Source organism: Macrobrachium nipponense, chromosome 25, assembly GCF_015104395.2.
Source record: "Macrobrachium nipponense isolate FS-2020 chromosome 25, ASM1510439v2, whole genome shotgun sequence".
Taxonomy (NCBI): Eukaryota; Metazoa; Arthropoda; class Malacostraca; order Decapoda; family Palaemonidae; genus Macrobrachium; species Macrobrachium nipponense.
Genome location: NC_087214.1, coordinates 74192464 through 74217989, shown reverse-complemented (window position 1 = coordinate 74217989; position 25526 = coordinate 74192464). Strand labels below are relative to the sequence as shown.

Sequence of the window (25526 nt, the reverse complement as noted above, 5' to 3'; positions counted from 1 at the left end):
ACTCATCCTGGGTGTCGAGTTTCTTCAGACAGCTCCGTCGCGCCTTCACAGGACAAAGCAGCATAGCCTTCGTATCGGAGGCGGTGAAGTCCATTAGGGAGGGTATTGTGAAGGACTCGAACCAATCGTCAGTTACCGAAGGGTTCTGAGTCTTTGCTACGAAGATCGGTACGAAATCGAGCGTCACAAATCCCCATCCCTTTGTGCTTGACTTATCAAGAGAAGTCATGCAGTTACCTAAGACGAAAAGAAGGGGATAGTCGTATGACCTATCCCTCTTCTCGACTTTGGTTATGTACAGTACTCATACTGACAAGCTATTAAGACGAAGTAATGATTGCTCTGGAACAACCGAACTAAGTCCACAGCATAGTTCGTAACTGACTCGGGCGCTCTGACAGCTGCCGACTGACTGGTTCGGAATCAGTAGAGGCAAGTTGTCCAAGCACCCGGGTAAGTCACGTGACCTTCGCCCTTTAAAGAGTTATGCTGAGAGACCAAACAAATAAAATATTTGTTAGTCACCGATGCCGGACGGCGCGGCGATGATTCTCTTAATGCATAAGCTCAAAAGGCGAAAGTCAATTGCCTTCAAAAGACCGAGGTCCCTGATGGCAAGAAAATCTCATAGACGTTGAATCTCAGCTTAAGGAGAAACAACACTATGTGACGTTGAAGACGAAGGTAGGCAATGAATGCAACCTACGTCTTCCAGCTGAATCGAGAGAAGGAATCTCAAGATTCTAAACCTGTGCTTACAAATGACTGAAAACGCTAACCGCCATTTCATTGCTGTCCGGTGTGCAGTGAAAGCGGGCGTTCTTCAGTAATGAAACACAGGGGAGAGCCGCCTGAAGAACTGCTTCTCATGGGCTGAACGTTTGGAAGTAGAGCTGGCAGGTGTGGGAGTAGGCGATGTCTTTCAATACATCTGCTAATCCGGGGTGAACAATGAACAATTGCACACCTCCGAATACAAGATATTTTGAGGACAAACTCAGATTCCGCAAAAATCATTCGCATTATCGAGATACGATGCAGCAAGAGACTATTACAGAATTCTTGTTACCGTGCGGTAAACAGAAAGATGAGAGTCGAATAGATATCTCTGTTTAAAATTCTCGCAATACCGAAGACGATGAATACTAGCGTCACAGCAGTAGATGGTCATTCATGTATGCGAGAATCCCCGTTAATCAGAGACTTAAGTCCGTGATTGTTGGGCAGAGATACGGTTGGTATTCAATCAAAGCAGGTGAGAAAGACATAACCAACCGTCCATCTCAAAGCGGCAGCTGGTACTGAAATGCCTCGGGCAATTCAATACGCAGTAGCTGTCTCTGACTCGTCACCCTGAGTTGCCAAGTAATCCTTTCCACGAAGGAATGCGTTCGGTCTAGAACCACCGAGGCATAAAAAGATATGCATCGAGCAATTATTTTATGCGAAACGAATTTCGGTAAATATAAAAGCTTAAATGGTGTTGTTGTGACAACACCATAAGTATATAAAATTGAAACTGGAAAACTCCTGGAGGTTGCAGGCAACCCGAGTTGCAGTTCAATTAGAATACTTTTCGTCTAAGTCGCAATCCAAAGAATAACCAGGATATGCGCCTACCCCTCGGACCATTCAACTGCTTAGCAGAATCATGTCGCGAGGTTAATATACGTAGTATATTTGTAGGATTCTGAACAACGATCTCCATCCTAAATTCTTTCCTTCAAGAAAACAAAATAAGGATTGGAGATCGACCACCTTCGGTCTCTATCAAAGAGAGTGAAGAAGTCTTCCTCGAAGGAAAGCTTCAATGGTGAACAGAATACTAAGACGATAGTTCAAGCCAAACTGGATATTCCCGTCCGTTCTTCTCTATTCCAGGTTGGTCGCCTATTGTGAGATAGTCTTCTTTCAGCAGCAGTCTTCTTCCTAATGCTAGAAATTCCAGGAATTCGAGCATAGGCGAGGTTCCCGATTATCGTGTAACATATCGGGGATTCTCGTCTCGCTCACTTTGGACCGTGGTCTCGCCTAAGTGTTTGGAGATCGTAAGAAACTCTTAACACACTGAATGCGCTAGAAATTCCGTAGAATTCTAAGCAGTCTGCGAAACCCCCACCGAATTCGTCAAACGATATCGGCTGGTGTCCTCTTCGATTCCCGTAGAAATCGAGAATGGGGCAGGATCCCTCCTCAACGACCGGGGCTTACGTCAGGTAGGACCCGAAGGTCCCCCCGGTAGCGCAGTCCCCAACGTGGAATCCTACAGAGAAATCTCTGTAGGATCCCTCCCCTTTCCCTCGTAGCCGTAAGGAGAGAGGGAATGGGGGAGGAATTGGATACTCGCTCGCCTTCCCAGCGGAACTAGCAGTTGGAGAAGAGTAGGAGCAGCCATCGCCTTGCGGCGATGGCCTCTCAGAGTCTGGGAAAACGTATCGTCAGGAGAAAACGTTTTCCCGAGGAGGGTTACGAACTCTCACTGTAGGTAAGGGTCTGCCGCCACTGTGAACGTCGTCTGGGTGGGGCTGATCGACACCTGACAGGAGAGAGCCGATACCGTCCTCCGACTCATTCCAGTCCTCGTCGAGGTCGAAACCTCTCAGGAGGACCGAAGGAGTATTTAAATACGGTGTCCGAAGACACGTAGAAACGCCGCTGTCGCAGTAGAGGAGGTGGAAGTAGCTTGATCGACCGGCCAGAACTGAGAGAGCCTTCTTGTCCGGAGACGAGAGACTCTGGTTCAAGACAGAATCGGCAAGCTCCGATCGCGGCAAACCCACCGTCGGTTTGGGTTCCCTCTCAGGCCCCAAAACGACTCGAGCAGAGACATGGGCTCTGCTGGTGGGAGCGGCGATCCTTCCCCCAGGTCGTTGTGCTGACAAATCAGTGCAATAACCTGGGCAAAGTTACTCTGAATCTCGGAAGTTACAGCGTCTTGAGGAGTAGGACCATCCAGTCCCTCCAACAAGAGCAGCTCCCAAGACCCTCCTCCTTCAGAAGAAGGACCAGCAACAGATCCCTGACGGTTGCCTCCAATCACTTGCGCGTACGTCCTGGCTGGTCCTAAGACCAAACCTGGCACGTGCGGCGTCGTGACGGGATCGTGAGCGGCGCATCTCTCACGATCACTCCTATATACCTCGCTCTTCCTGGCGTATGCCGAGGAAGTTGAAGGTATCGGAGAGACAGAACTGACGCTACCCCCACCCCCTCCCCCCCCCTGGACGGTCGCCTCCAATCACTTGCGCGTACGTCCTGGTTGGTCCTAATAAGCCATACGTGGCACGTGCGGCGTCGTGACGGGATCGTGAGCGGCGCACCTCTCACGATCACTCCTAGCTACCTCGCTCTTCCCGGTGTAGCCCGAGGAAGTTGAAGGTAGTGGAGGCAGACCTGACGCTCTCCCCCCCCGCTGGCAGGACCAGCGTACGTGGGGGGCTGCAGCCGATCACCAACCCGCGGTGGGGATCGATCTGCAGGCCTGGCCGTGCCGCTCACCTGTGGCCAGCGGCTCGACTGAGCACGTCGACCCCGGTCCCGTGCGTCAGACAAGCTGCTGCTGGTCATCGTATCCGCCCGGTCCCTGTGGGAGCGGCGGTCAGGTGACCTGCAGAGCTCACTTTCGCGGTGAGACCGTGAGCGTCCTCGCGGCACGTTCAAAAACCAAGCTGGTACCTGGAAAATCCGAGGCTGGTATCGTCGGTCGAGGGGACCTGGGGGACCTCTTCCCAGCCTCAACCCGTGGCCGGTCAGAGACCGTCACGTCCACGACCGAGGTACCCGGCTGGTCGCTGCGAGAGCGGCCGCTGGCCTGGCGAGAGTCACCTGAGCGGCTCTCAACAGTCTTCTGCTCCGTGCCTCGGTCATGACGCTGAGCGAACTCAGGCGTCTTAACTTTGGCTGCACGGTCACCCGAAGGAGACCGTACACTCGGAACTTCTCGCGGACGAGAAACCGAGCCGGTACCTGGCTTAGCAGCAGAGCTGCCAAGACCAGGCGAGGGTGTACCAGCGGTAGCCAGCACACCCTTGGTCCCCGTCTTCTTCTTCTTCTCAGAAGGGGAGACGGGCCCCGTTCCCGAAGGAACAGGAGGACCAGCAGAAGAACCCCCCCGTCACACCGGAGTGTGACGAGCCCTTCCAAGTTCCCGAAGGAGTCTTCTTAGGGGGAAAACCTGGTTACCAGCTGGTCGCTGCGAGAGCGGCCGCTGGCCTGGCGAGAGTCACCTGAGCGGTTCTCGCCAGCCTTCTGCTCCGTGCCGTGGTCTTGGCGCCGAGCGAACTCTGGCGCCGAAACTTTGGCTGCTCGGTCTCCCGAGGGAGAGCGTACACTCGGGATCTCCCGCGAACGAGAGACCGAGCCGGAACCTGGCGTAGCGGCATCGCCGCTAGCACCAGGCGAGGAAGTACCAGAGCTAACCGATACTCCTCTGGTCCCCGTCTATCTCTTCCTTACGGAAGGGGAGACGGGCCCCGCTCCCGAAGGAGCAGGAGGACCAGCAGAAGGACCCCCAGTCCCACCGAGGTGGGCCCTTAGAAGTTCCCGAAGGAGACTTCTTAGGGGGGAGAGGCAGCCTTCTTCTTCTTCGGCTTATGGGCCTTAGAAGTCGAAGGGGAAGAGGCAGCAGCAGACGAAGACGAAGATGACACCTTCCTCTTCTTCGTCAGCTCACGCAGGACAGTCGTCAGGTCCTCCATCCAGGCCGGAGTCGGGCCTATTGCCGAAGCAACACGGCCCGACTGCACCTGTCCGGAAGGACCTGGGACTGGGGAAGACACACCATGGGCAGGACCAGCATGGACAGGCGCAGGAACCAGGAGCGACAGGAACAGCAACCAGCTCAGGAGCGGCAGGAACAGCGGCAGCGGTAAACACAGAAGGGACAGCCAAGCCAGTAGCGGGAACCACATCAGCGACAGGTACGGCAGGCCCAGCCATCGCCTCGTAGAATCATCGGCAGCCAGCGGGAACCTGGTACTGGCGGCCGGTCCAGGGGCGAGCTGCTGGAACAGCGGAAGTCTGGGGCAGGCAACACGAATAAAACACAGGCGGCGGCGGCATACCCCTCCTCGGTACGGCGGCGACCGGCCCTAGAAGTGGCAGACGGCGTCACCGACACAGCATGGGGAGTGTAGACCAGCGGGGGGAAGCAGCATAAGCGGCCGTGAAGGTTGTAGTGGAGACCGCTCCAAGGTCACCGCCCCAGACCTCGCTAGACGCTGCAGCAGATCGTGGATGCTAGGCACTGGCCCGCTGCAGCCGCAGTGGCCCATACCTGTCCAAGGTCGTCTCCCACGGATGTAGCACCTGCGGTAGCACAGACAGATTAGTAAGAGGGGTTCCCTCACGCACGGGGGGGAGGGACATTGGCCCCACCCCCGAACGGAACGGAAGACCCCTAAATACAAAATACGAGGAAGCTGAGCGGGGGGGCAGGAAAGAAGACGAAGAATCGGATACCAAGGGAGTCGCGGGAGAGCTTTCCGACGACTTCCTGGCAGACCTTCGCTTCCCCTACCCCCGCACAGCAGTGAAAAGTAATATGAAAATGAAACAGAATACTGCACTTGCGATTCACTTCATAGAACTTAAAGGGGGAAAGATCAATTCCCGGGTAAGAGCGGAAACTTGATCCATAATAATATGATGCTATCATAATTATATATGAAAATGAACAATACTGCACTTGCGATTTCACTTTCACAGCAATAAATCGTAAGGATTAATTCCCGGGTAAGAGCGGAAATTGATCCAAAATTAAATTTGATGCAATTAATAAATGAAAATGAAAAGAAAACTGCATTGCGAATCCACTTTCATTGCATTCTATTCATACAAAATAAGAGGCTCGTTCCGAGCGCAATCAAGCTCTCGGCAACGAACGCACAGGGCAAAAATATAATGAAAAAGAGTACTTACATCTTTCAATTACACACTTTCGCCCAAATACATGACTCGGCGCGAGTGCGCCCGCCCTCGGCACCGAGACATAATTCAATTCAATTTCATGAAGAGCGGAAATCGCCGTCTCTACGGCGATAGCTCCATGTTGATTCATAATTAAGTAATGAAAATGAAAACAGTGTACTTACAGTTTCATTTTCAAGATCAAACAAACCATTAGTAGAAAACACAATATAAACAAAGCATACGACGATGAAACGGGCAGAGAGCGATGACGAACACGTCCTTCACACCCGCGGCCGAAAGCAAAAGTGATTCTTCACCTCTCGGGCGCGCGCACGATCGGACAAGCAGTTAACTACCGTTCTCCCCTTGTTCGAAGCTTACGACCGTCCCAGCTGCCGCTAGTTACCTTCCTATTGTTAAAGGACCGAGGGTTTGTATTATGTATCGGAACAAAAGGCTGTTTTTAGCGTTTTTATAGGGGTTCCAAACATTCGCGGATTCTAACTATTCGCGGGGGGGTCTGGTACGCATCACCCGCGAATATGGGGGGACCACTGTATTCCAACTTGCAAGGATATATTTGGGAAGAGACTCGTTAGAACACTTGCTAATTTGAAATTAATACTAAACTAGTAGATAAGAGTAATGCTGACATTTTTATATATATAACTCCCATACCCCTAACTAACTGTTGACCTATTTATTTATTATTTGTTCCAGAAGATTATCAGCATCCTCACTAGCAAGACCATACTAATAAAACTTAAGAGGACTGTACCTAAGCTCCGAGTACTTACCTGGAAAGGAAGACTAAAAAATTATTCACCTAATTAATCACTTTTGGCTCAAATAAAACAAGAGGCTTGTAAATTACTTGGGCTCACATGAATGAGATAGAAATTATTCAAAATATTCCACACAAAAACTATTTAAAAGTATGTTAAAAGTATTATAAAAAGAAGTGTCTTAATTTAGGGATTCACAAACCAAGGTGTCTGCATTCTGATACTTTTCACAGCGCAAAAATAAAATTTACACTCACTTGTTCCACAAGCCAGTCTAAGTTCTCAATGGAACGGGGCACAAATGCAGCACGGATGGGGAATGTCACAGGCTGGGCAACACTCTTGGACTCAAGTAATGTTGCCATTTCCTCTGTCATCTCTTTGGTATAGAAAGCCTTTTCATCATCAGCTGATGTGTATGTGGTTGTCCAACCTACTGAGAGAGTTGCCTGAAACGATAATTTAGTGAGAAAGCTCAGAAAAATAGATAACAATGTCCTCTACTGTACTGTATTTATATCTTAACAGGATCTATGCAAAACTTCAAAACAAAAGATGTGAATAAAACACTCAAATAACAAAATTATACAGTTGAATTTTGAATAAAAGCTTTCCGTAAGTCATAATCATACATCTATCACATTTAAAAATGATTAAAAGGTGCTTCCAAGTTATCACACCAGCTTTTACATAACGATAAAGATCAACTTCCGCTGCAAGATGTGTGGCTACTAAAATTTATAAGCATAGCTTGCAATGCAAATTCCACTTACCAATGGGAAAGTTTCTACACAAAGGGAGAGGAACTTGTCAGCATCAACCGGTTCACGTGTACTGGCCACTGGGCCTTTCAAGATATCTGCATTCAACCACAGTGGGAATGTAATCTGTAACATGGAGATCCTTCATATATCTACAACTAAGGCACACTGTTTAAATAATGTATTTACACTTGACCCACATGCATTATACACTTTAGGATGAACAACTACTTGAATACAACAGCCCAGCAACTCTAGTATTGCACTGATACATGTCCTCATATTATATGGAATGGAATATAAAATTTAGGCCGAAGGCATTGGGGCCTATGAGGTCATTCAGTAATGAATAGGAAACTGAAAGTAAAATGGTTTTCAAGGTGTTACAGGAGGAAAATTTTGCAGTTCCATTATGAAACAACTGTTAAAGAGAGGGTCGTAGGTCGAGACAGATGAGAGAGAACAAGAACAGAGGTACAATAAAAGGAATGGAAGTGGTTGTAGCTAAGGGGCGACGGGACGCTGCAAAGAAACTCGAGTAATAACTACAGCGCACTCTGCATGAGTTGCACTGAGGGCACTAACCCCCATGAAGGGCGCGTCCCCTTCAAAGTACTTACTTGCTCTGTACGGTTCTGCAGAATTTTCAGACATTCTTCTACAACACTGATATCTTTGAAATCTAACTTGGCTCCCTTCTTCTGCCCATCCTGTAAAGAAAATGAGAACATAAAAAGATTACAAAAACAGCTGACACAGGGTGCACACAAAAAACCATAAAACACGCTGTTTAAACAAAACAGCCAGGTTACAATCTAGCCAAAGCTGTTCTACTTACGTTTAACAGCATATAAAGAGCAAGCATCAACTACCCAGAAACCATGATAAGGGACTGTCTACAGGTAAGATTTAATGTAGCACCCAGAAGGCAATTCCCACAATTAAAACCAATAATCCTGATCAATGGAAGTTAACACCTATTGAAAGTAAATTCTAGTTACTTTAGGATCTAAAATCAATTTCCTGATATCTTGTAACAGCTGTCACTTTTCAAAAGACCACAAAGCTTGTTACTCCCGATTCCAAAAAGGCACAAAACAGATGATCCAAAATAAAGACACCACTAAATGACTCTCAGCCATTAAAATAGCCCCTCAAATTATCTTAAGATTCAGTTGTCGCTGGCTTTATGACAAGTATCAACCCCCATAGTATAGCCTCCCCAATTTATCAGCAATTCCATATGCCAAAAACTATTATTATTACGATTCAGAAGACGAACCCTATTTGTATGGAACAAGCCCACCAAAGGACTTCCTGCATTCTGTTTCAATGCATAATCCTGCATTCTGTTTCAATGCATAATTCTGGTCATTTCAACCATTGCTCCCAAAGTAATTCTGTTAACTGTTGCTAATGTATATTTTCCTACTTAAATGCAAATATCAACTGCTATTTCCTCAGATTATCTTTGGGTTGCATGGAAGGTTAACATGATCTACAAAGTGACACTTTGACTAAATATCTACTTAGTTATTAAAGAAACAATAATGGGTTTTTCCTTCTCATGTCCTCATACCTCTAACCAATTCTGGCCCCCTCCCCCCCATGAAATTAAACATACACCAACCAAATGGGATTTGACCCAAATGTATTAATGTCCACAACAAATTTACACTTACCTTGTTAGCCTTGATGACGTCATCAATCCACATTTCAAATGAGATGTCAGACACAACAGCTGGAGGGTGCGCCATGATGGGTATGAGGGGCTCACTAGGATCTGCGCCTTCTAAACGGCCAGGCAAGATGTCAGCTTCCAGCATCATGATGGTATCATCTTAGCAGAAACAAAGAAATATTAATACTATAATTGCAAATTAATGGGTAGCAGTAGTATTTGGTATACCAAGGCAACAAAAACACCACACACATACAATGAAGAGTGAAGCTGTAAATATAATTCCTTACATGTAAATCATAAAACTTTAACAACATCCCAAGGGTTAAGTAATTTTACACAGTATTTTTTCCTAGGAAATAATTATGATTATGTTAGACTATGCAGTACATAAGAGTAGAATGTGATGATACATTACTAAAATTTTGATTGATGACACATTACTAAAATCACAATTTTTGAAAGTATGTAAATTGTATTTTTCCTAACTATATAAACCTGAGGTCCTTTACATAAGGAATTTACTTACGGCATAGCTGGAATTGCAGCCGTTGAATCTTGAACAAGGTGGTTAGGCAGTAACTACAGTGGGGCAGGCTAGGCTGCCCGGATGTAAATACTCCACTTTGCCTTTCGGCCCAGGTTCAGATTGAGGGGTGGCATGAGGTGGGCATATATGTAAAGGACCTCAGGTTTGTAGTAGTACCTCGAGATACGAAATTAATCTGTTCCGAGGCGCCCTTCGTATCATGAGGTTTTCGTATCTTGGACCACATTTTACATGTAAAATGGCTAATCCGTTCCAAAAATACCCCAGTAAATTATATTTCCAGGCCTAAAACACATGTTCTAGGGTTACGACGCCGATCTGACGGAAGAAATATGACTCCAAAAAGGCAAAATACTGTACATACTTGAGTAATATTCAACTGCATGTAACGTTCAACCCCATTTTTACTGCATATATTAGGACTTTAGCATATGTCCCTTAGCAATAAGCCCAGCCTATGTTAGCGGTTGCTACTGTAGCCTAGTCTATGATTCTGACATCTAAACCTAAGAAGCTAAAAGCTTAGAATATGCCAATAAAATGTATAAATAATCAGTATGTACTCATTTCAAATAATTATTAATTAATCATTAACTATAATACACAAACAAACAAAAAAACCTTCCAATTGATTGTTTACATTCAGCTCTTGCCATCTTACGAGTACCGAACGAACGCCAAGCAATCACTTTTCCTAGGACACAGTAAGCCATAAATTTTCATTAGTATCTCTCTTCAATTAATGAAACTACCAAACAAGTATTAATAAACCATTCATTTCTTTATCTTTAGTTCTATCTTTATTACCTAATGGAGATACCGAGTACTGACAGCTATAATGAACATATACGTAACGTAATATTAAAACAGAAGAAGAATTCTAAAAAATATATATTTGTTGGCAGTCTGATATATTTTATATTTTATGATATCTAATTCCCAATTTTTTTATCAAATGTATTGCATGTACTCATTTCAAATAATTATTAAGTAACCATTAACTATAAAAAACAAACAAAAAAAAGCTTCCAAACTTCTGTTTACATCCAGTACTTACGAGTATCGAACGATCGCCAAGCAATCACTTTACACAGTAAGCCATAAATTTTCATTATCTCTCTTCAACTACTGAAACTACCAAACAGTATAATAACCATACATTTCTATTCTTTATTCTATCTTTACCTAATGTTCTTTTTATTAAATGTATTGTATGAATAAGTTTTTCAATTTACAGCATCATTTTACCAATAGAATACTTAAAGCACAAGGGGTAGATGCTGACCAATAGGAGAGCAGGATCTTATGGGGTGACTAGCATCAGGAACCAATGGGAGAGCGGGAGGATGGTGGCGAGTTTACTCAGCTGGCGGCGCGGGAGTTTTAAAATTGTTCTCGGTGGTCCGGGCGAATCTCGGGACTTTACAGCAACAACCTTTTGTATCTTGAAAACTTTTCATATGTAGAGCTGTAAAATTTTTCGTATTTGCTTTCGTATCTCGAGTTTTACGTAAGTTGAGCCTTTTGTATGTCGAGGTACCACTGTACTTAGGAAAAATACAATTTACTTTCAAAAATTGTGATTTGTTCCTGCACAATAGACAAACCCTCAGTCCTTTACATAAGGAAGACTCAATGATTGGTAGGAGGAATCTGAGTGAGCCTCTAGAACTGACTGGAGTTCTGCCCACCTAGGCTACTCCTCCTGGTCGTAAGAGCGAGGAGGAGTACCCTGCTGCCTCTGACAACTTGATCGGAGTATAGGAGCTGCATGATCAAGAGTCAGACTTCTGGGCCTTTTCGAAATGAGTGATGGATCGTGACTCATCCGAAAAAGGGCTGTGAAGAATATTTGGCGTCGGAGACATTAATGCAAAGTTCTGGGAAGGGTTTGCATTATTGTCAGTCTCCTTCCTCCCCTTGCTAGAGGAAGGAGCGGGATTGCTTCTATGATTCTGATAAGAAACATAAAAAGGATGCTCTATGTGTAAGCTTACCACATCAATCGTCCGACCAGCCAGTGTGAGTTCGAGTCCTATCCTCAACCCGAAGGATGAGGAGTGGAGGGACGAGGCGTGGAAGGGGGAGAGCCAGTCACTCTTGCATCCTTCTTACCTCTACAACTGCACACCATGGACGAGATGCAACTTGTCCTCTTGAAGGAGCTGGGTAAGCAAACACATCTTGCAAGCATCCACCACTGGTCCAGAGAAATGAGGTTCCAAGGACCTGTGGGCAGTCCTGAAGGGAAAGAAAGATATGGTCGCAATGACCTATCCATCTTACTATCCAACATATTCTTCGGAGTGATGTCCAGTACCCATCTACTGGTCTATCCACCTGCAGCGAAGTCTCTCGCTGTCTCGTATCCCACTGCAGCGAAGTCTCTCGCGGTCTCGTATCCTACTGTAATGAAGTCTCTCATGGTCTTGTATCCGACTGGAGCGAAGTCTCTCACGGTCTCGTCGTCTCCGCAATGGATAAAGACACCGACACTCCATGGTGGGTGCCAATACTTATGGGTACCTGAACATGCCAGTAGGATGAAGTAACGACTGATCTGGGTCAACCGATACAAAGTTCACAGCGTAACTCGTGACGGTCTTGGACGCTTCGGCAGCTGCCGACTAACTGCGTTCGGTTGTGTGAGGCGAGCTGTCATGCATCCGAGGCGTAGTCACGTGACCCTCACCTTTTGAAGGGTTATGCCGAGAGACCATACAAATAGTCTATCTTGTTGCCACCGATGCCGGAAGGCGAGATGATGACTCTCTCAAGGCATGTGCCCAACAGACGAAAGTCAATTGCCTTCTAGAGAATGAGGTCCCTGATGGCAAGACAGAAGTTCTCATAGTAGTTGAATCTCAACTACGGAGAAACAAAACCATGTGCCGTTGAAGACGGTGATAGGTGAATGCAGACCTACGTCTTCACAGCTGAATCGAGAGAAGTTCTCTCTCAAGATTTTGAACGTAGAAAAATCCCGCCGATGACACCAATCCGTGAAGATGGCTTCTTCCCCTGTTGTTTTACAGCAGAATGAAAACGCTAAACGGCTACTTCATTGCTGTTCGGTGAGAAGTCGGAGTTGCAATGAAAGCGGAGCGCTTTTCAGTAATGAAAACACAGGGATTGTATTGCCTGAAGAACCGCTTTTCATGGGCTGGATCAGGGAGGACATCTATATACTTGGAAGTAGAGCTGGTAGGGCGGGGAACAGGCGATGTCTACCGTTATTCATCTACAATTCGGGGTGGACAAAGAACAATTGCACACCTACGAATTTTACCATGCGGTAAACAGAAAGATGATAACAAGTCTAGTGAGATATCTCTGTCTGAAAATTCTCGCAACAGCAAAGGCAATGCAGTAGAGATGGTCATATATGTATGCGAGAATTCCAGCCAACCAGAAACCTAAGTCTGTGATTGTGATTGCCGGGCAGAGATTCGGTTCGGTAGTCAATCATCGCAGAGGACGAGAGACAATATCCGACCATACTATTTCGGAGAGCCAGCTGGTACCCGTACACTGCTAGCTCTTGCTTACTCATCATCCTGAGTTGCCAGGTAATCCATTCCAAGAAGGAAGGTGTTCGGCTAGAAACATCAAGCGCAAAAAAATACACTTGAGCATTTGCATTTAATCGAAACGGATTTCGGTGAATGCAAATGCTCTGGTGTTGTTGTTGTAACAATACCACAAGTATCTCAAAATCAAAACTGGTAACTCCTGGGAGGTTTGCAGGGCAGTCCCGAGTTGCAGTTCAATTAAGAAGATACTATTCGTCTCGGTCACAACCCATAGAGTTAACTACAGTATGTGCCTACACCTCGGACAATTCAACTGATAACAGAAGCATGTCGCGAGGGCAATATACGTAGTACATTTGTAGGTTCCTGTACATAGACCTCCATCCTAAATTCTCTTCCATTCGAGGAACAAGAATAAGGACTGGAAGCCGACACCCTTCATTCTGTAATGAAGAGAGCGAAGGTGAAGTTTTCCCGAAGGAAGACTTCTACGGTGATAACAGGATACCGAAGACAATAGCTCAAGCCAAACTGGATGTTCCCATCCATTCTTCTCTATCCCGGGGTTGGCTGCCTACTGAGGCGACGGACCGTCAGGTCCATCCAGGCTGAGCCCCTCCCGAGATATTCTTCCTTCAGCAGCAGTACTTCTTCCAAACGCTAGAAATTCCAAGAATTCGAGCATTCGGCGAGATTCCCAATTATCGTAGTAACAATTATCTGGGATTCTCGTTTCACCCACTCTGGACCGTGGTTTCGCCCAAGAGATTGCAGATTGTAGAAGACCAGAACACTCGGAGAGTGCTAGAATCTCGAGAGGACCGAAGGAGAGCCCACCCCGGTCTCTGCGTGCGTGGTCCAGCGGGACCGTCACATGAACAATACGAGAGTCTGGGAAGCGTCATTGTCCTCGCCAGCCCCCACAATCTCCTCCAACCACTTGAGCGAGGATCTGTTGGTCCCAAGACTGAACCAGGCTCATGGCCAGACCGTAAGAAGTGAATTCATCACGGTCACTCCTGTTCGCCTCGTTCCTCCTTGTGTAGTCTGAGGAAGTTGAAGGGACAGGTGAGGGACAGGTGAGGGAGACCTGCCTACTAGCAGAACCAGTAAGCTGGGAGGATGGCAGGCGATCACCAACCCATGGTGGCGATTGAGCTGCAGGTCTGGACCAGCAGTCTTCTTGCAGAGAAGCGCTGGACCAAGGAACGGAACATCGGTCTCTTGCGTCAGGGGAGCTGCTACGAGCGCTCCTCCCCTGCCTACCAGCAGAATCGGTAGGCTGGGAGGACTGTAGGCGATCACCAACCCACAGTAACAATCACGCTGCAGGTCTGGACCAGCAATCTTCTTGCAGAGAAGCGCTGGACCAAGGACAGAGCGTCGGTCTCTTGCGTCAGGAGAGCTGCTACAAGCGCTCCTCCCCTGCCTACCAGCAGAACCGGTAGGCTGGAAGGACTGCAGGCGATCACCAACCACGGTGGCGGTCGAGCGGGCACCGTCCTCTCAACGCAGCCAGGTGAGGCTGGACCAAGTCCAGGTGAGGTTGGACCAGGTCCAGGTGAGGCCAGGCGAGGCTGGACCATGACCATGTCCAGGCAAGGCTGGACTAAGTCCAGGCAAGGCTGGACTAAGTCCAGGCAAGGCTGGACCTGGTGGCCAGAGAGGGGGGGGGGACATCTTCCCAGCCTCGCTACGTGAACGGTCTGGTAGGAACGTCACGTCAACCCTGGGTACCAGGCGATCGTTCGAGAGCGATCGCCGGTCTGGCGAGAATCACCTGAGAAAATGCTTTATCAAGGAGGGTTACGAAACTCTTACCTGGCAGGTGAAGCGTCTGCCACCCCCGAGACTGGTCGTCTGAGTGGGGCTGAGCGTGCACCTGACAGGCGACAGCCAATACCGTCCTCCGACTCTTCAAAGTCCTCGTTGAGGCCGAAACCTCTCTGAAAGAAAGAAATGAATTAAAAGAGGGCTGGATGGCCTGCCTCCAATGGTCTCTGCGTGCATGGACCAGCTGGAACGTCACGTCAACCCTGTGTACCGGACGATCGCTGTGAGAGCGTTCGCCGGTCTGGTGAGAGTCACCCGAGTGACTCCTACCATCTTCCACTCCGTGCCTGGGTCCTGACATAGTGAGCATACTCAGCAGTCTGGACCTTGGCTGCACGTTTACCCGTAGGTGACCGTACACTTGGTGAATCTTGCAAACAAGCGGCCGAGACAGTTCCCGGCTCCTGAACCGGTGGAGGAGGTACCAGCAGTGGGCGGTACCTACATGGTCCCCGTCTGCTTCCTCCCTGAGGAAAGAGAGACGGGCCCCGTTTCCAGAGGAACGGGAGGACCAGCGGAAGACTCACCTGTCTCACCAGAGCAAGACAGACCCTTAGAAGTCCCGTGACGAGGCTTCTGGGGGGGGGGACCCCCTTCTCTTCCACGGCAAAGCCTTAAAAGTCGAGGGGTGGAGGGAAGAAAAATGATATTGTTATGATACAATAAAGTTTTGTACAGTGGTACCTCGAGATACGAAATTAATTCGTTCCGAGGCGGCCTTCGTATAATGAGTTTTTCGTATCTTGGAACACATTTTACATGTAAAATGGCTAATCCGTTCCAAGCCCTCCAAAAACACCCCATTAAATTTCATAATAAAGCTAAATTGACCTATAAACAATGAAATACTACAACATTTTGGACCATTCAATACCTAAATTAAGAATAAAAATCGAAAACCTGTAAATAAAGTGTATATTAGTGTACAAGAAATATTATTACTGTAACGTAAAATGTGGAGCTTCCTTTCGAGTGAGGCTATCTCCAATAGTGGCGCAGAGGAGGAGGAGACAAACGCAGATTAACATACGTACGTACACTTAACTTTATGAAAACACACAAAATATTTAAGGAAAAACCATAAAACTAAAATTTACGAAACACCTTCAACAAAACTGTAATACCTTAATCTTACAAAAATCTAGAAATTACGTAAACAGTTTTTTTTCTTTTTTTTTATTTTTTTACTTTTTTTTTTATTTTTTTTACTTTTACGTAGGCTTTTTTTTTTTTTTTTTTTTTTTTTTTTTTTTACAGAATTTCAACTTCATCACCGCTTTCAACGTTCTGTTTTTCATCACTTGGTTCTTCCTTTTTGCTTTCAACTTTCTGTTTTTTATCACTTGGTTCTTCCTTTTGCTTACTCCTGCTAATGCTGAAGGCCTCTTTAAAAAATAACGATCCAAGGAAGATTGTTTCTGCCTACTTTTCACAATGTTCCTGAAACGACTCAAGCAAACGTCATCGAACTGCGCAAGCATACGACCTGTGTGAGCCTTTTCGGGGTGTCTTTTTTCGATAAACAATTGCACTTTATGAAAAGCGCCTAGAATATCCTTAATTTCTGCCGTTGTCATAGGCTCCTCCTCCTCTTCCTCGCCGCTGCTAGAGAACTCCTCTTGAACGATGTTAAGTTGCATGGCCTCCAACTCCTTCAGGTCATCCGTCGTAAGCTCCTCTTTGGTGCTCCTCGAGAAGGTCGTTGATGTCGTCCTCGTCGACGACCAGCCCCATGGACTTGCCGAGTGCAACGATCTCATCAAGATCTGGTTCCAAACAGTTTCGGGATCATCAACTGTTTCTGACTCTGCAGTACCAGCTTTCGCCCACGTCGAATCCCTCGAAGTCTCTGGCGGATACGGCATCAGGCCAGAGTTTCCTCCACGAGGAATTCAAGGTTCGCCTCGAAACCTCCTGCCAAGCTAGGTCAATGAGTCGGATGCAAATGACGATGTCGAAATGCTCCTTCCAAAATTGACGCAAGTGAGGTTTGTGGTATCGGTGATGTCGAAACATCTCTTGAAAAGATGTTTCGTGTACAGCTTCTTAAAGTTCGCTATCACTTGCTGGTCCATGGGCTGGAGGAGAGGGGTGGTGTTGGGCGGAAGAAAAAGAATCTTAACGAAGGAATACTCCGCTAGGATATCTTCCTCGAGGCCAGGAGGGTGGGGAGGGGCATTGTCCAACACCAGCAGACATTTCAGGGGGAGGCGCTTCTCTTCCAAAAAACTCTTCACAGTCGGGCCGAAACACAGATTTACACACTCCGTGAACAAAAGCCTCGTTACCCAGGCTTTTGCATTAGCCCTCCACATCACTGGAAGCTTCTCCTTCAGCACCTTGTGGGCCTTGAAGGCTCGAGGAGTCTCAGAATGATACACCAGTAGGGGCTTCACCTTGCAATCCCCACTGGCGTTTGAACAAAGTGCGAGCGTAAGCCTGTCTTTCATAGGCTTATGCCCGGGTAGCTTCTTCTCTTCCTCCGTGATGTACGTCCGACGAGGCATTTTTTTCCAAAAAAGGCCAGTCTCATCACAATTGAAGACTTGCTGAGAACTGTAGCCTTCCTTGGTCATCATCTCGTCGAAAGTCTTCTTAAATGCTTCGGCCGCTTTCGTGTCCGAGCTGGCAGCCTCCCCATGACGCACCACCGAATGGATGCCAGTCCGTTTACGAAATTTCTCGAACCAGCCATGCGAAGCCTTGAACTCTGGGGTTGGCGTTGAAGTCCCTTCCCCTCCCTCGTCTTCCGCCTGCCCAATCAAACCGCCAAAAATAGCACTGGCCTTGTGAGCGATTGCTGTCTCCGTTACTGTATCGCCAGCGATTTCTTTGTCTTTTATCCAGATGAGGAGCAGCCGTTCCATCTCGTCGTGCACATGGCTCCTCTTGCTGGACAAAATAGTGATGCCCTTCGATGGTGTAGTTGCTTTGATGGCATCCTTCTGTTTAAGGATGGTGCCTATTGTCGACGGATTACGGCCGTATTCCTTTGCGATCACACTCAATCGCATACCAGCTTCGTACTTCTTTATGACCTCCATCTTTGTCTCCAGAGACAGCATGCGCTTCTTTCCGTGAATTTCAACTTTCTTGGGACCCATGACTACGTTAATTTACGTAAAGTTACACAAATACGTAATAATACAGTCTTCGCACAACACGATAATATGTACTGCAACGAAATCACTAACGAATTTACGTTACTAAACGAAATCGTTGGAGCGAACGAATGCCGATTGCGTACGGTAAAGTTTCGGGTGCGGAGTGGCCGAGCTAAGGGACGCCAGCGCGTACGTATAGAAGATGCATGATGGGAGGGATGCTGTCCAATCAGAGAGAAGGATCTCATGGCTTGGCTAGCATCAGGAACCAATGGGAGAGCAGGAGGATGGTGGTGAGTCTACTAGCACTAAGATGGCGGCGTGCAGCGCGAGTTTCAAAATTGTTATCGGGCGAATCTCGGACTTTCAGAAACCTTTCGTATCTTGAAAACTTTTCGTATGTAGAGCAGTAAAATTTTTCGCATTGGCTTTCGTAACTTGGATTTTTCGTAAGTTGAGCCTTTCGTATCTCGAGGTACTACTGTACATACTTACCTGGCAGATATATACTTAGCTATAGTCTCCGACGTTCCCGACAGAATTTCAAATCTCGCGGCACACGCGACAGGTAGGTCAGGTGGTCTACCCTTCCCGCTGCTGGGTGGTGGGTGTATGAACCAATCCCGTTTTCTAATCAGATTTTCTTTTCCACCTGTCTCCTGAGGGGAGGCTGGGCGGGCCATTAATCGTATATATCTGCCAGGTATGTATGTACAAAACTTTACTGTATCATAACAATATCATTTTTGTACATGAACTTTCCTGTCAGATATATACTTAGCTGATTGGCACCCTTGGTGGAGGGTAAGAGACAGCTAAACAATATAGAAAAGGGAAACAACACATTGTAGGATATAAAAACCTTGGTTCTTACCTGGTTAGGCAGAAGACTTCATGGATACTGTCTATGAGTCTGCATTGCCTGAAGAGCTACAGCGAGGGCGTGACCTGTTGCTGAAAGACTCTTTGGATCTACCAAAGGGATTTGTCATCCAGTTACATGGCAGAATCCAAGTAGGATCTTGTCAAAGGGGTTCGCCCGCTTACATGACAGAACCTGTCCACTACCATTACAAGGAGCCAAAACAATCCAGACCACCTAACCAATCTAACCCGTGTTAGATCTAAGATACGAAAGAGATGCATACCCACATCCTCTTTCATCCAACCATAAAAACACAAACCAAAAAAAGATTAAAAATAGCTAAGCTACTAAGGATACGTTTCAGCTCCCTGCCCCAGCACCGAATCCGCAGATACGTAGGGTCCTAATGCGAAGCACTTATCATAAGTGACCCTGACATCTCTCAAGTAGTGGCTTGCGAAGACCGAGTTGCATCTCCAATATGTCGCCTTCATCAGGTTTTGCACCAACATATTCTTGTTGAAGGCTAAAAAGGTGGCAATGGCCCTCACTTCATGGGCCTTAACCTTAAGGAGCCTGAACTGGTCCTCGTCGCATGCTACGTGGGCTTCCCTAACATTCCAGTACCTCTGTGAACCAGTCTTGGGCAGGCCAGAACGGAGCAATCAGTGTCATCCTTGCTGATTCCGAGGCGGCGAACTTCTTCAGGGTCTCTCCCAGGATCTTGAAGGGAGGAAAAGCGTAAAGGTCTAGACCCTTCCAACCTAGAAGAAGTGCATCCACTGCTATTGCCCTCGGATCCGAGATTGGGGAGCAATAAAGGTCCAGTCTCGCGTTCTTGGAAGTGGCGAAGAGGTCTAGATGGGGCCTGCCCCACAGTTTCCACAGACTCTGGCAAACATCTAGATGAAGCGTCCATTCCGTAGGGAGGACCTGATCTTTTCTGCTTAGGAGGTCGGGCCTTACGTTCCTTTCCCCCTGTACGAATCTATTGAGGAGCCTGATCCTCCTTACCTCGGCCCACAGCAAAAGATCTCTCGCTGTTTCGTACAGGGAGAAGGAGCGAGTCCCCCCCCTTGCTTTCTGATGTATGCCAGAGCTGTGGTGTTGTCAAAGTTCACCTGAACAACGGAGCCTCGGATGTGAGACTCGAAGGCTTTCAACGCCAGCCAAACAGCCATCAGTTCCTTCTTGTTTATGTGCCAGGCCACCTGTTCTCCCTCCCAGGTGCCTGACACTTCCTTCGCTCCCAGAGTCGGCCCCCAACCTGCTTCCGACGCGTCGGAGAACAACACTAGGCTGGGGTTCAGGGTTTGTAGGGACAGACCTTCCACAAATCTGCTGGGATCTGCCCACCACAAGAGCTGCTTTTTGATTTCCCGCGTGACGTTGAAGGAGAACGCTAAATCCTGGGAGCGACGATCCCAATTCTGATTCAGAAAGAACTGAAGAGGTCTCAGGTGCAACCTTCCTAGGGAAATGAACTGCTCCAGCGAGGAGAGTGTCCCCAGCAGACTCATCCACTCCCTCGCTGTGCATGCATCTTTCCCTAGAAAGGTTGCGATTTTCTCGGAGCCTCGAGCTATCCTTTCCGGGGACGGATACGCTCGAAAACCCAGAGAATCCATCCAAATCCCCAGATAAATACATTCCTGACTGGGGATGAGCTGGGATTTCTGGATGTTAATCAGAAGTCCCAGAGAACTTGCCATGTCCATTGTCCTCCAAACAACGTTCCCTTGATTTGGCTCTTATTATCCAATCGTCTAGATAAAGGGATATCCTCACTCCTTCCAAGTGTAGCCACTGAGCGACGTTCTTCATGAGCCCCGTGAAAACCTGAGGGGCTGTCGAGAGGCCAAAGCACAAGGCCCTGAACTGGTATGCCTTCCCTTGCATCATGAACCTCAGGTACTTCCTCGAGGATGGATGAATCGGCACATGGAAGTAAGCGTCCTGCAGATCCAGGGACACCATCCAGTCCCCTGGACAAAGAGCAGCCAACACCGATGACGTGGTCTCCATGGAGAACTTCCTCTTCTCCACAAAGAAGTTCAGGGTGCCTACATCCAGAACCGGTCTCCATCCCCCTGATGACTTCGGAACTAGGAAGAGGCGGTTGTAGAAGCCCGCAGAGTGAAGGTCGGATACCAGTTCTATAGCCTCTTTTTCCAGCATCTGGTCTACTGCTAGAAAAAGGGCTTGGCTCATGATGGGATCCTTGTACCTGGCCGTCAACTCCCTTGGAGTTGTCGTTAAGGGAGGTCTTGAAGAGAAAGGAATGAGGTATCCCTTTTGAACTACTGAGAGGCACCAGGTGTCCGCCCCTCTCTGGGCCCAGACATCCGCAAACTTTAGAAGTCTGGCGCCTACTGTCGTCTGGAGGACTTGCCTGTTATTTAGGGGTTTTGATTGACTTGGAGAAGGGTTTACCTCTCCTGCTGGGTCTTCGCCCTCTAAAAGAAGAAGATCTGGAAGGAGGGCCCCTTCGAAAGGGCTCCTGCACCGAGGGTTTCTCCTTCTTAGCCTTAGAAGAGAAGGCCGGTCGAGGTTTCCTTGTCGACTGAGCGAGCAGGTCCTGGGTCGCCTTGGCTGAGAGAGAGCTAGAAATATCCTGCACGATCTTCTTGGGGAAGAGCTGAGAAGAGAGCTGCGAATACAACAGCGAGGACCTCTGGGCGTGTGATACCGATTTTGTCAAGAAAGAGCAGTACACCGCTCTTTTCTTGACCACTCCTGCTCCGAACAACGAAGCAATCTCGCTCGAGCCATCTCTCACGGATTTGTCCATGCAGGAAAAAACACTGTGGAGGTCTTCAGGCGAAAGGGCGTCCGGCGTCTGAGTCTTTCTGGCCAAAACTCCCAAGGACCAATCCAGAAAGTTGAAAACTTCCAGGACCCGCAACATCCCCTTCAAAAGGTGGTCTAGCTCATTCATCGCCCACGACGTCTTGGCGGAATTAAGGGCAGAACGTCTGGTGGCGTCCTCCAATGAAGAGAAGTCCGAGTCCGCGGAAGAAGGAAGTCCCAGGCCCAAAGGTTCTCCAGTCTCGTATCAGAAGGAAGGAAAAAACTGTCATCCCTGCTTCCTCCTTGGAAAGTAGCCACGAACCAAATCCCCTCAGGGCCTTTTTCATCGATATGGTCGGTTTCATCCTGACGCACGAGGAACCCTTCGCAATCCTGGAGGTCGAAAACAGAGAATGCGGAGACGGAGGAGTGGCAGGGCTGAGGGAATCTCCAAACTCTTGGAGAAGTAAGGCGGTCAGCTTCTTGTAAGCCGAAAACGAGGCAGTCTTGGCAGAGTTGTCGTCCGAGCCTTCCTGGTCCTCTTCCAACAAAGAACGAGGAGGGTCCTTAGCAGAGGAGGCGGTCCTGTCAGGAGAAGAACGCCTACTAGGAGAGGGGCGCCTACGAGAAGCCTGGCGCCTGTCAGGAGAGGAAAACACATCAGTAGAGCGACGTGCAGTTGAAGACGAGAGCCTGCTGGAGACGAGGAGTCTGGGAGAAGACGCACGCTTACCAGTAGAAGAGAGCTTGCACAACGGAGAGCGCCTATCAGGAGAAGACCGCCTCCCATGAAGAGGGCACCCACAAGGCTCTTGGCGCCTGCCAAGAGGAGAGCGGCTGCCAGGAGAAGAGCGCCTACTAGGGGAGTAGCGCCTGCAAGGCTCTTGGTGCCTGACAAGAGGAGAGCGCCTGCCAGGAGAAGAGCGCCTGCTGGGAGAGGAGAGCCTGCAAGGTGACTGGCCCCTTTCCTGAAAAGAGCGCCTGCCTGGAGAATGGCGCCTGCCCGGAGACGAGCGCCTGTCAGGAGAGGAGCGCCTGCGAGGCGACTGGCGCCTGTCCAGAGGAGAGCGGTTGTCAACAGAAGAGCGCCTGGACAAAGAAGGGCGCCTGCCAGGAGAGGAGCGCCTCTCGCGAGAACCACCTCGCTCAGGAGAAGCAACAACATCCGGAGAAGAGCGCCTACGGAGCAGAGAGCGTAAGTCGAGAGACGGGCGCAAGGACTTCTTGATGGGGAGAGAGATGTCCTTCTTCCGACAAGAACTACCTGCCAAGGAGTCAGCGAGGCCCGAATCTGCGCCTGGAGACCAGTGAGAATACAAGAAGGGGACTTCTCAGGCTCCTCTTCCGGAGAAGTAGAGCGAGGCAAACGAGGAGAAGAGCAATCTTGAGATCTCCTGGGCCTCTTCACATCCAGAGAAGGCTCCTCTGGAAAGAGTTCCGGGCTGGAAGCAAGGGAGCTGCAGGGCGCCTTCCAGGCTCTCTTCAAGGGGTGCGAAGCTTCCGGGGAGCTCCATCCACGCTTCGGCGATGGCGAAGCAGACGAAGAGAAGCACTGACGTAGAACGTCCTTCTTGATGCGGTCTGAGGCAGCCTGGGAATGCACATCAGGATCTGCCGAAGGGATGCCTGACCGGTGGGGGTTCTCCCTAACCTTCCTGCGGCTGTCGACTTTCCTCCTCCACTGGGTCTGGGAGTCTGGAAGAGGTCTAGGCCTGGAAGCGCTACGGAGCCGGTCAGACTCCCCCTCCACAACACTGGGGACACTGCACAAATCACTTCCACTGTCACTCTTACCTTTCTCCAAGGAGCGGATCTTGAGCTCCATGCTGCGGATCGTGGCTTTCATAGCAGCCAACTCCGAAGACGTATCCTCGGGTTCGACGAAGGGAGCAGGGGCTGAAACAGGGAAAGAAGGATCTGCTTCTACTACAGGGTTAGGATCTAACTCTAGCTCGCTAACACGAGACCTACTCGAGCGTCTGGAGGAAGACTTACGAACCCTGTCCCTCTCCAACTTCCTCAAGTAGGAAGAAAGAAACTTCCATTCATCTTCATTTAAACCCTAACATTCTTTACATGGGTTATCAAAAGCACAAGCCTTCAGTAGCCTCACCTTACATACATCCACAGAACACACTCTAAACACAGCAGAAGTTTTCTTAACAGAATCCAAGTCAGACATTGTTCAACGAGAAATCCAAAGCAAAATCAAATACAGTCCACGAAAAGTGTATGCCAAGCCAAAAAAGATCCAGTACGTCACTAATAATCCGTCCAAAAAAGATCCTAGGCAAGCGAGAGCAAAATCAACTATCAGGAGGAACCCACATCAGGTGTTGCCGGTTCCAGCGACAGAGAAAATCTGATTAGAAAACGGGATTGGTTCATACACCCGCCACCCAGCGGCGGGAAGGGTAGACCACCTAACCTACCTGTCGCGTGTACCGCGAGATTTGAAATTCTGTCGGGAACATCGGAGACTATAGCTAATTATATATCTGACAGGAAAGTTCATGTACAAAAATGATGATCTCGAAGAGGAGGATGACAAAACTTGACGAGCTCTCTTCCTCTTCGGTTCCTCCAATTCTGCCAGACTTCTACCATCAGGAGTAGATAAACATCACGGGGCCACGACAGCTTCGTCCAGTGACATAACTCCGGGGTAGTAGTGGTAAAAGAATATGACTACCAGCAGGGGATCAGTACACACACTCGAGGAGCAGTATCGCAACATGCTACGAGTCACAGGTACAAATCCAAGGTTAGGATAACCAATACAAAGAGCTATCCAACCAATACTGCTGTAAACGCAATTACTGTCACTCTGAAAATAAGAAAAAAATTATTAAAGTAAGGAGGATACTCCTCACCCATCCAAGGGCACCGCCCTTCGCAGTGAGAGATCCCCCAACATCAACACCATACACCCATTCTTCTACCTTCTGATAAGTGAAAGGACAAAGGAGAAGAGAAATTACCATAAAAACAAAACAAAGACAAACCTTTGAAGTTCCCTCGGTAATTCCCAAGCGTAAGCGTAATTTCCGGATGAATACATGTCTCGTTACAGGATCAATATTACTCACATTAAATACATGTCTCATCCTCTCGTTAAACACATCTCTCGTCCTCATGCCGGTCTGAACCAGTGTTAAAGGGCGAAAGAATGTAGATAATAAGTTGGTAAACCTTTACCGCCAACTCTTAACACAAGTAGAGGGGCGGTTATAAAGGCTATCACAAAGAGTGGGTTTGTATATTAATTGAAAAATAAGGACAAACCTTTGTTTAGTGTTAATATCAAACACCGTATACAGTGGTCCCCCCATATTCGCGGGGGATGCGTACCAAACCCCCCGTGAATAGTTAGAACCCGCGAATGTTTGGAACCCTTATGAAAATACTAAAAACAGCCTATTTTGTTAGTTAAAACTCAAGAAAAACCCACTAAAAATTTTCATACTAAGCTTTTTTAATAGTTTTATCACAAAAAGTGCATTTTATGATGAAATTCATCAAAAAAAACAGATATTTGTGGATATTTATCATAGAAAAATACCGCGAATGCGCGAATTTTCCGCGAATAATGTGGGGAAACGTTCCCCAGAGAAATCCGCGAATGTGTGAGTCCGCGAATCTGGAGAACGCGAATACGGGGGGTCCACTGTATACACATTTATTTAAAAGCAAAAATAAACCAAAAGGATCCCA

At 47.9% G+C, this 25526-nt stretch overlaps 1 protein-coding gene across 2 annotated transcripts in view; it reads right to left on the bottom strand.

Annotated features, from left to right (window-relative positions):
- LOC135199544 (protein FAM151B-like) overlaps positions 1-25526 on the bottom strand; it is a 61898-nt gene that overhangs the window by 7388 nt on the left and 28984 nt on the right. For both annotated transcript variants that reach the window (XM_064227698.1, XM_064227697.1), the window contains exons 3-6: positions 9139-9296; positions 8077-8166; positions 7469-7582; positions 6953-7144 (exon numbers count right to left, since the gene is read on the bottom strand). In XM_064227698.1, the coding sequence (XP_064083768.1) occupies positions 6953-7144; positions 7469-7582; positions 8077-8166; positions 9139-9296 (554 nt within the window). The remainder of the gene's footprint in view (positions 1-6952; positions 7145-7468; positions 7583-8076; positions 8167-9138; positions 9297-25526) is intronic.